The 10,241-nt window shown below is 30.5% G+C and overlaps 1 protein-coding gene and 1 long non-coding RNA gene across 12 annotated transcripts in view; one reads left to right on the top strand and one right to left on the bottom strand.

The window, feature by feature from the left end:
* The window catches only part of Ndae1 (Na[+]-driven anion exchanger 1), a 204,693-nt gene extending 197,294 nt beyond the window's left edge, over positions 1 to 7,399 (top strand). For 9 of the 10 annotated variants that reach the window (XM_074130750.1, XM_074130752.1, XM_074130755.1 and 6 more), the window contains 4 exons: positions 2,069 to 2,200; positions 3,152 to 3,327; positions 5,610 to 5,724; positions 7,042 to 7,399. In XM_074130750.1, coding sequence (XP_073986851.1) covers positions 2,069 to 2,200; positions 3,152 to 3,327; positions 5,610 to 5,724; positions 7,042 to 7,125 — 507 coding nt within the window. In that variant the 3' untranslated portion in view covers positions 7,126 to 7,399. Of the gene's footprint in view, positions 1 to 2,068; positions 2,201 to 3,151; positions 3,328 to 5,609; positions 5,822 to 7,041 lie in introns of all 10 variants that reach the window. The other variant, XM_074130751.1, reaches the window with a different exon arrangement.
* A 982-nt stretch (positions 7,400 to 8,381) lies between these two features.
* LOC141455602 (uncharacterized) lies at positions 8,382 to 9,494 on the bottom strand. Of its 2 annotated transcripts, none has more exons than XR_012459357.1 (2): positions 9,201 to 9,494; positions 8,382 to 8,700 (listed from the first exon to the last, which is right to left on the bottom strand). It is a non-coding gene; the product is annotated as an uncharacterized lncRNA (long non-coding RNA). The 2 variants fall into 2 exon arrangements; XR_012459356.1 differs by lacking the exon at positions 9,201 to 9,494 and adding an exon at positions 8,882 to 9,174.
* Positions 9,495 to 10,241: the final 747 nt, after the last annotated feature.

A 10,241-nucleotide genomic window follows, 5' to 3' on the forward strand; every position in this document is an offset into this window, starting at 1 on the left:
AATTAACAGATCAACTTATTCAATAATTATCAAATAAAGGACATACGCTTGGTACAAAACCATCAGCGGGGGTGCTAGCTAGCAAATACAAAATAAATGTTCTTTAATAATATACAATTCCCAATAAAGGACAAATAATAAATAAATAATATATAAATATACATAATATATCAATAATAAATCATATATATAAATAAATATTCTTAACTAAATAAGTATGGAAAACATTGTATACGAGTAAATAATATGTATTTTAGTAAATCGATAATAAACTAAAAGAAATACTTTTTATATTAAATAAAATGAATTCTTTATTTTACACTAATAGATTAATTATGTATCTTTTCATATCGTAAGATCCAAGCACGCTTGGTGTAATTCAATAAAGAAATCCAATCACCATTTAGATACTGTATTAATTCTTGTTGGGACAATATAATCTTATTTAAAAACTTCAATCGGAGATCTCTATAAGCAGGGCAAATACAAATGAAGTGAATGATATTTTCTATTTCTTCCCTACTGCATAGCGAACAGACTTGTGATTCATTACTATTGTATCTTTTATAATTTAGATTCAATAGTTCTCCTCTTATTTTAATTATCCAACTAATATTGTCAGTTGTATATTTATCGCAGAAATAGAATGATTCATCACCGAAACTGAAATTTAGATATTTATAAATTATACTAAACTGAGAATTTTGTGCTCTAATTATGCATGCTTCTATATGATTTCTGTGAATTTGTTCTCTTAATAAATTTAACTCCTTTTTACAATCATCTACATTATCAAAATTGATTTTTATTATTGAGCCATTTTCAGAATTTACATTACAAAGATCCTTATACCAATAAATTTGTCTTTTAATTGTCTCTAATGCTACTATCTTAGGGTACCTATAATTTGGCATACTTAGTACTTTTATAATGTAATTATGGTGTAACTGCAATGTATGGATGTACAATGGAGGCATATTTGTTTCCAAGGTGATAATGTAATTTGGAGTGTTCCTAGGCAATCTTAATAACTTTTTAATAAAGTACGTGAATAACTGTTCTCCTTGCCTATAAGACTTTCCACCCCAAACTTGCGCGCCATAGCACATGATTGCACGAGAAACAGCGTTGAACATTTCTAACTTGGCCGAAACAGGAATTTTGCTATTTGCTATAAATGATTTCCAAACGGAATTTAGACCTATTTTTGCCTTTAATAATTTATCATTTAAATGTTTATTTAAATTTAACTGAGGAGTTATGCGCAATCCAAGATATTTGTAACAATTAACTATTTCTATATTTTCATTACCTAAAGACCAACGCTCTTTATTAGACGGTCTTCCGCCGTTTCGACATACCATTACTTTTGATTTATTTGTGTTAATCTTTAGGTTCCATTTGAGGCAATACTTTTCTAAAACATGAATATTATATTGTAACTCAACAGGATCCAATGCAATCACCGCTATGTCGTCAGCAAAGGCTAACAATTTAATTTTATTTCGGTTAATATTAATTCCTCCTATAAGATCATCTTCAATATCATTAATAAAAAGAGTAAACAATAAAGGGCTCAACAATGCCCCCTGTTTTACACCCATTGTTGTCTCAAATTTATCAGAATATTCATTTCTATACCATACCATTGCTTCTGTATTCTCGAAAAGTTCCCTTATAATACGCACTATTTTTGTAGAAATTCCGCCCACATATAAGTATAAGTACTTGGTCTTATTTTCATTAATAAACAGTCCTACTTTTTCATTTGCTAAAATCCACTTTAAAGCATCCTTCGAATCCTTGAATGAAAAGAAAGTCTTTAAAGGAAATGATTTATTTTCTTTAAAAGATGGGCGACTCACTAAAAAGTATTTTGTGAAAATTGCATTTATTTCTTTTCAATTATAATGTATAATGATAGTGGTTATTTTCAATTACAATAGTTAATTAAAGGCAAAATTGTAGGTGATTCGATATCTTTATTATATATAGACTAAAAACATATAACTAACTTGAATGTATTTCTTGACTTTCTAAATGTTCAATTTGATTTATTTTATTGCAGTTGGTTGTAATGATTGGAATAAGGAAAAGTTTAGATTTTATTTTCACCCAAAGGGAACTGAAAATATTGGACGATGTTATGCCAGAAACAATCAAAAGAGGTGAAGAAGATGAGGAATCGTTAGGAAATGAGGTAATGATGAGATTTCTTTATTTTGCCTTGTACGCGGATGCTGTAGTTCGTTTCTGTGTGGTGTCCTCCTGGAAATTGTAGGAATTTTTAATCCGTACGGCTAGATGATCCAGTTCTCTTCTGCTTTGGGGGTCCTCGCATTATAATTAGCGTTTGTAAAAGAGCAATGAGGAAACATAGTTCGAATCAATGGCCTTTCTCAAGACTAAAATTAGGAATCTCTTTCAGAATACTATTCTGGAACGCTGCAGGATTATTAAAATGGGAAAAGGTTGTTGATGTTGCTTGGTATTGCAAAGGAGGGAATCTTGTATGGCTAACTTTGAACTTCGATAAGTGAACACTTATCAGTCCCTTTCTGTAGAAAATTGGAGCCAAATAATCCAATCTTCTGTATTGCAGCATTTGCTTTAAAACTCGCCTACAGGGCGCTGTATGACTGATTCTGTTTTTAAGGGGTTAATTTCTTTGTGGAAAGGTCTTTTAATTGCATTCAATAATAGGAGGGACTTCAACGCCAGTAAACCAGTTGCAGCGATTACAGTTCTATCTTCTACGTTAGTGTAACACACAAGTTACATCATGACCTTCTATAGGTCAGACTAAATTTTATCTGTGGCGGATTTTCAAGAATTTAAGAAGCCAAGGATAGCAAATTATAGAAAATTCAGCCACTTTTTTTAAAGAGATGTTGCGTAGTTTACATGTGATTAAGATTAAACACGAGTTCAACCAAATGCCATTACTATGAAATGGAAAGGTTTCTGCTTGCAATAGCTTGCGCAGCCTGAATGGCGAATATCTGCAAAAAGATATTTTTAAAACACGGCCGCCAGGAAAATGATGCCCACAATGCTTTTTATAAAAAACTTTCATTTACAATTATATATCTTTACTAATTCTTATTCCTAAATTTATTTTTTTTATAATTGTAATAAGTTCTTATTTTAGGACAAAAGTAGTGAAGGTGGAGGAGTTGGAAATCTCCAGATACCACTTGCGAATGGTAATATAATTAAAATTCCATTGGCCTCAATAAATATATCAGAAGAAATGAATAAGACTGGAATTTGGAAACAAGTCAATAATGAAAAAACTGATAAAAAGAAATCGCCCGGTAAATCCATGTAAGTATTAAATTATAAAAATAATTAAATCCATAATGAGTTGAAATATTCAAAAAGATCTAGAAATCCGAGAAATACACTGATTCTCTTTCTCTAATTCACTTATCAGCTATACACAACGTACTCTGCACGCCTTAAAGGTTTTTTTTTAAAGTTTGTTTGATAAAAAAAAATTAAAAGTATTTAATTAGTTCAATTTCATAAAGTTTTGTTTTGGCTTTTTAAAAAGTTAGACTAAGTTATAATACATATTAAAAGAAATTAGTTTAATGCCATCACTTTTAATTAGGTACTTCGTAAGAGAAAAAAATGTTCATTATCATTTTGTAATGCTCAATTCAGGAGTGCGATTTTTTCAATATACATCTACTATATGTATATTTATAACGTAATAGGCTAAGTAATATTTATAATTTTTTTAATTATATTAAAAATTTATTTTATTTAAAAAAAATGTTAGTGGCGCCCACGATTTTTTCTTGTGAGGAAGTTGCCTCCCTGTTTGGAAACAATTGCTGTAACCTTCCTTTAATTTCATCGGGATGTGCACTTAAGTTCAATCCAATGATAATAACTTGTGTTCCACATTGATTGGTTTCGTTTTTCTTGTTATTAATTTATGTAATATCCCACTTAATCTTAAAATCTTTCTTTTCTTTTTTTTTGTAATTTTTAAGTTTTCGCAAGAATTTTTTTTTTGCAACCTAATTCTGGTTAAATATTTGTGATATAATTGAAGTTATCCTAATCTTTGAAAGACAAAGGAGTGCGAAATTATTAGAAATGAATTACTTGCCACTCAACACTTTTAATTTAGTTTCAGTTTCATTATTTGAAAGTGTTTTATAAGATGCTCTTGAATGTTCTTATTTTGTTACGAAGATGTGGTAAGGAAAACTTGAATGTTACTACATATTCCATAGTATTAATCTAATGGTAAAAATGAGCAGTATTTTAATGATCACTAAAAGTTTATGGGATATTAGTAGTTTTATTTTGTACTATGAAAAGTTTAATGAATTCACTGCCTATTTTTGATATCAATACTTTTATAAATATTTATTTAACTTAGCTTTTATGTTTTCTTTCAATTAAGATATAATGTTAAGGTAGTAATAATACAAGATAAAAGATATATTTTTTTTAATGTATTTTTTAAAGTAAATGAAAGATATAATTTGTCCTTAACATATATGTCACATGTAAAAAGACATAATTGTTTTAATTTTTTTAAAATAAATTCTTGAAATAAATTTAATATTAGAAAAACGTATGTAATATTGTTTTAAACTCTTTGTCCCCCGTAGTATTGTTTAAAAAGCAATCTGCATTTGTTACGTTTCTACAATTCTCTTGAAATCAGATTTTTGGCTAATGTCAAACAAAAAATATGTTAATCGTTTTTTTGTAATTTTTTGCTTATTTTTACTATTAGATGACTCGTTTACATCATTCCCTTGGTGCTGCAGATATTTCTGTCAAGACTGAATTTACATAATTACCTATATCTTTTACCTTACAAGAAATAATTTTTTGTGATTGTCAAGTATGTAGTGCATTTTAATCAGAACGGTTTTCAGCATCATTCTCATGCCTAATTTAATTCCCTACGGAGTTCTGTGATGGATATTAATGGTTATTTTCTCCTTCAGTACGTAGTAATAAAAAAAGAAAGGATATCTCGTCAAAAGGAAGCCAAATAATCATAAAGGATCATTTGTAAATAACTTTAGTTTAATACCGGAGTGATTCAAATACTACTTACTAGTCTTAAGTTTGCTTTTAAAAGTCAAATATTGGTCTCAAGGTATTTTGTTATAGTTTTCAATTCAACTGCGATTCCCATGCATTTTAAAGGTAAGAGTTTGTAATAAATAGCTTTGGGAATGTTTTTTAAGGGTGGTCTGGATTTATAAAAGCTTCTCCAATGTAGTTCGTCTTCTTTGGGGAAATTCTTCGATTCAGAAGTAGATTTTGCTCAGGTTAGTATAGTTTCGTATCTCATTTTCCAGTCTAGGGTAACATCTGATTAGGTTACAAATCTCTGATCACGTTTATTCGCCTCTTTTTCGAATTCTTCCCATACATGAATGTGTCAGGGCCGTTTGCCAAGATCTGTCTATTGTTTTCACTATTCTTTACAGCTTTTATTGTTCCTTACACTATTCTTTGTGCCAGCAAAATTAACCAAACTGTATTCCAAGAGGAGAACCCTTTTTTCTTTAACCAATCTTGAAGCAAAATTGTATAACACTAGTTTTTTTTTTTTTGTGATGTTTTAGGATGAAAGTGATGAAACGTGGTAAGCACAAGGATGCAATAAGCGAGGACGAGAAAGCCCGCCTGTCGACAATGGCAGAAGAGGAAGAGGAACATGATCAGCCGGTCACAATAAAGGTGGGCACCCCACCAGCGCAGACTGACAGCAACCGCTCTCTACCAAGTCCTGTCTCGTTATAACCCTCTCACCCGCTCGTTATCTCTATAGGTTCCTGTAAGTAGCTAATTAAATTGTTCGGCCAACGATAATTGACACAATGTCCAACTGTAACGCATCAAAACTACCTCTACCTCTTCTTCTACAACTACTGTCAGTTTCCATACAGAATTTCTGCCGACCTTTTTGAATTTTTACGAAATTGTCGATTTCTTAAAAACATTCCATTGCCTTTTTTTTTTTTAAATCTTCAGATATGTTTTGTAGATAGTATTATAACTAAATTTTCAACATGTATCTGAATAAAAATTAATTTTTGGAGCATTGTAGCGAGTATATACTTGTAGTATAGTATATACGCACAATGCCCTTAGCGTAATGTTCGTGGTAAAATACACATTGCGGTTCTATTTGTTAAGTATCAGTTTCATTTTTTTTATTTTATTCGTCATATTACTTATTTTTTTCTTCCAACTTTAAGAAGATACGTAAAGTGTGTACTGTAGTTGGAACATTTTGTTTTCTATTTTAGGAGTAATACAAATTAAACTCATGTACCTTTTTTTTAAATAGAAACGAAGTAATGAGAATTACTGGAAATTCTGTGTGGAAATGCATTTTCTGAAGAAAATGCCAGTTCGGAGCTGCTTCGACCAGGGAATGTGTGGTACCTTGCATGAAACAGTTCTTTAGTTTGCATATACAAGTTTTGCTCTGGGCATGCTCTTTTTACTTTCCTCTGACTGTTCCTCTTGGGGAAGAAAACGCTAAATAGCAGATAATTCAAATTATAGAGATAATCGTTTGTTTAATTATAATAGGTTTTGGGCAAACGCAATTACTGGCTCGGATTTTTCATTTCTTTTTTGTTGTATGTTTTTAAAAGAACACTAGCGATTTTCCTTAAATTAAAAGTAATTAATTGAAAATAAAGTGAATGACAGTTATGGGAAAGCAAGTAGTTTGGGGTTTTCTTTCTGAATTGCTGGTTCTTGACTTGAAAAGTGAGTTGCAGATCGGTACGATAAAACTATAGTTAACGTCTTAAGACCTACGCGCTTAATATTGTTCTTTAAGGGATACACCTTTCCCTTTAAACAGGGGGAGTTAACAGGAAGTCGTCTTGGGCTTTTTTTAAAAATTAAATTCTTTAATGCAAACAGCTTTGCTTTTTCTAGCTTTAATTGTTTAGCTTCGTAATAAAATTAATATTATCTTTATTGAATTTAATAATATTGAAATCTATTTAACGAAAGTTATTTCTACTATTTCAACAGATAGATAGCAGGAGAGGCATAGCGGAATGTAGACTTATACCGGAAGGAGGCGCCTGTGATAGAGGACCTGGTACACAAGTCTAAAAAAATTCTGCACCATTTTCTAGTAAAAACAAAAAAAACAACAGACTGATTTGATAAAAGAAGAATTGATAAAAATGGACACCAAAAAAGAAGAAAAGAAAAAAAATAAGGATTTCATTTGTAATATCTCCTCAGAGAGCCCCCTCTCACCCTGTTTTTATTTTTAAATGATGAGAGAGTTAATTTTGTTTTTAAAATTAATTTTGAATTGTATAGTCTATGTTGCTGTATAAAAAAAAAAAAAGTATTAAAGAATAAACAAAAGAAAGTTCAATTATTTTTATCTAATAAGATTATTTTCAGGATTAAATGCTGCATAGTGCATACTCCAGTTCAAAAACTGATTAAAAGAAATTCGATCTTAACTATTTGCGAGTTAAAGGTAATTATTGACAGCCGTTATTAAATCTGGTAATACTTATGACGTTAAGAGATGTATGAGCGGTTAAGAGGCGAGACCTGCAAAGCTAATATGCATTGTGGTACTGGGTTCGATTCCCGGTCTTGGCCTAGGATTTTATTTAATGGTTAAATGAGAAATAGTAAAGTACGTTTGCTAGTCGCCTCCGTCCACGACACCTAATTTGGTAGTTGTACGTTAAGCCCCGCCTGAAAAAAATAGGCAATTACTTTACTTCTTTTTTTTATATGATGTTCTCTTGCTACTATTTTCAAGGTTATTACTCACTAATTTTCCTTCCAGTATTGGAATTTACATAATTTTTTTTCTGGGCAAGACAACAATTCAAACAAAAAAAGAAAAATTGAAACTAATTCTAGAGGTTTTGGTTGTTAAGGATAAACTCAATATGATGGCTTAAGTAACATTCTTTCTACAGTCTCAAGCTAATGAGATCAGCAACAGGACAACTTTAATCCTGGAATATGTATCATTTTACTCGTCTACTTACCAAGGAAACCACTTTAGATGCTAAAACTGTGATTGACAACAAACGATATTTAATTAAAGTACTGAATCTGTTAAAAAAAGGATTGTAAGTGGAGAGGACTCCATTTGGATGGTAATTCTCGTTTTTCTTCACCCAATTAGCCTCCATGTAAGTCGAAGAATGTTATATTTTTTATATAGACATGATAAATTGCACATACTACTCACATCTTCCAAGGTATATTTGACATAGTATACACAAAACTTATCAAAGAAATCAACTAAGGTTAGAATGAGGTACATATTTGTGGCAAATTATGAAAAGTTATCCTTACGAGATCTTCAGTATTAAGAAAAAAGAAAACACTTATCTTGGCAAAACTTTTATTGAAATTAAACATCACTATTACAAAAACTGACTTAAAATGGCAACATCAAGACAATACAATTTGTAAATATGTATGTTTACTATATTGGTAATACTAGATCTTGGTTCTCAACTTCACGCAGTTCTTCATTAATGCACTCTACTGCATTACACCCCTGACACCAACAGGTTTTGGATCTACATCTCAATATAAAGCGACAAAAAGAGGGTTCTCGGTTTTTACTTGATTTAAAAACTACTTCCTGCTTGTTAAATACACACATTATTTTTTTAACTGACTCTTTTATTATTGCGTGCACTAAAATGATTGAATGTATTAATATCAAAACATAACCAAAATTAGCATTTAGTTTATTGAAGTTGAAGGTAGGTAAATTTTAAAAGTAAGTTTTTATATAGCACCCCTTTCAAAAAACAACTCCAACTTAAATTATCCTAGTATAAAACAAACGTTCGTTAAAAGCAATAGATTTACTCACATAATATGTTCATAAATGCATTAAAAAAAAAAAAATTGTTGATCAAAGTAATCTTTACTTGTTTAAATAAGTGCCAACTGAAAATATATGTACGTATTTACTACGGTAAATGCATCCTCTAAAAGGACAAATTGAAAGACATTTTTCTCAGGTTTTCCATATTTTAACATTTAAAACTTTATTAAGGAATGTCACAAATTTACCAATATTAATTTTACGAAATTTTCTACAAGAAATGAACTTGGTATAATTCAGTATTTTGTACTTCCATAAAGCGCCCCCCCCCTTATGTAAAATACAATTCTAAAACATTATTTACCTGTGAAACGAAAATATACAAGAGTTAAAATTTAACTCTTTTAATTAAATTTAATTATTTAATAAATACTTAGTTTAATTAATTTTTAACTATTTTTCAAAAAATGTTTTGCAGTCCATTGACATTTTAAACATTACACACACACATGTGATATCTTATAACCACGTGTGTAACCTCCCTCATTAAGTCTGCAGTTGTAGTGTGAGTTAGGGACGTTGTTAAAGTAGACTTCACCAACCAATGTATATCTTACATGTATACTGATAATTCGTTGACTGATGGTGGACTGAAACCTTTAAGGGATGCAACAGTGTACTGCGATGGACAAAATATGTAAGTGATACTACATTTTACTGGCGAAATAAATGTTCATGCTAGTTATATTTCAAAATAAGCATGTTTTGAGGTATTATTAAAAAATAATAGTGATACTAGATCATCGGTATGGACCCCTAACGGATTAACTAATAAGTTTAAAACTCTAAATGGGCTTAAACAAGGATGTTTATTATCGCCGTTATTATTTTCATTGTACTTCTATTATATCGAACATTGTTTGGGAGGTGGTATACGTGTGGCCAGTGTAACTGTAAAATGTTTGTTATACGCCGGTGATGTCGTGATTGTGGCTAGTGACCCAATAATCCTTCAGAGTATGATTAATAGATTGTCCACTTAAAACGAATCTTGGAAATCTTGCGAAACTTGGAATTTGTCGGTTAATCTTGATAAGTCGAAGGTTATGGTTTCAGACGAGGAGGGAAATTAGCCAGGAATGAGAAGTGGTACTTCAATGGAACGGAAATAGAAGTAGTCAAACAATATAAATATTTGGGTATTTGGTTAACTCCACAATTAGCTTTCCGAAACCACTTTGAAGATCGACTTCGAGCGGCTAAAGCAAGTACATACTATGGCGAATTGCAGTAACGTATTCAATGAAAATGGTATACCGGTATTTATGTAGTAATGTAGGTTTATGTAGTAAAAAGAAAAAACTGTGTTTTCAAAGATGAAAAATATCTGTATTAATGAATAATT

The sequence above is a fragment of the Rhodnius prolixus genome, unplaced genomic scaffold, assembly GCF_049639745.1.
Source record: "Rhodnius prolixus isolate KJV_2025 unplaced genomic scaffold, Rpr scaffold_4, whole genome shotgun sequence".
Lineage (NCBI taxonomy): Eukaryota > Metazoa > Arthropoda > Insecta > Hemiptera > Reduviidae > Rhodnius > Rhodnius prolixus.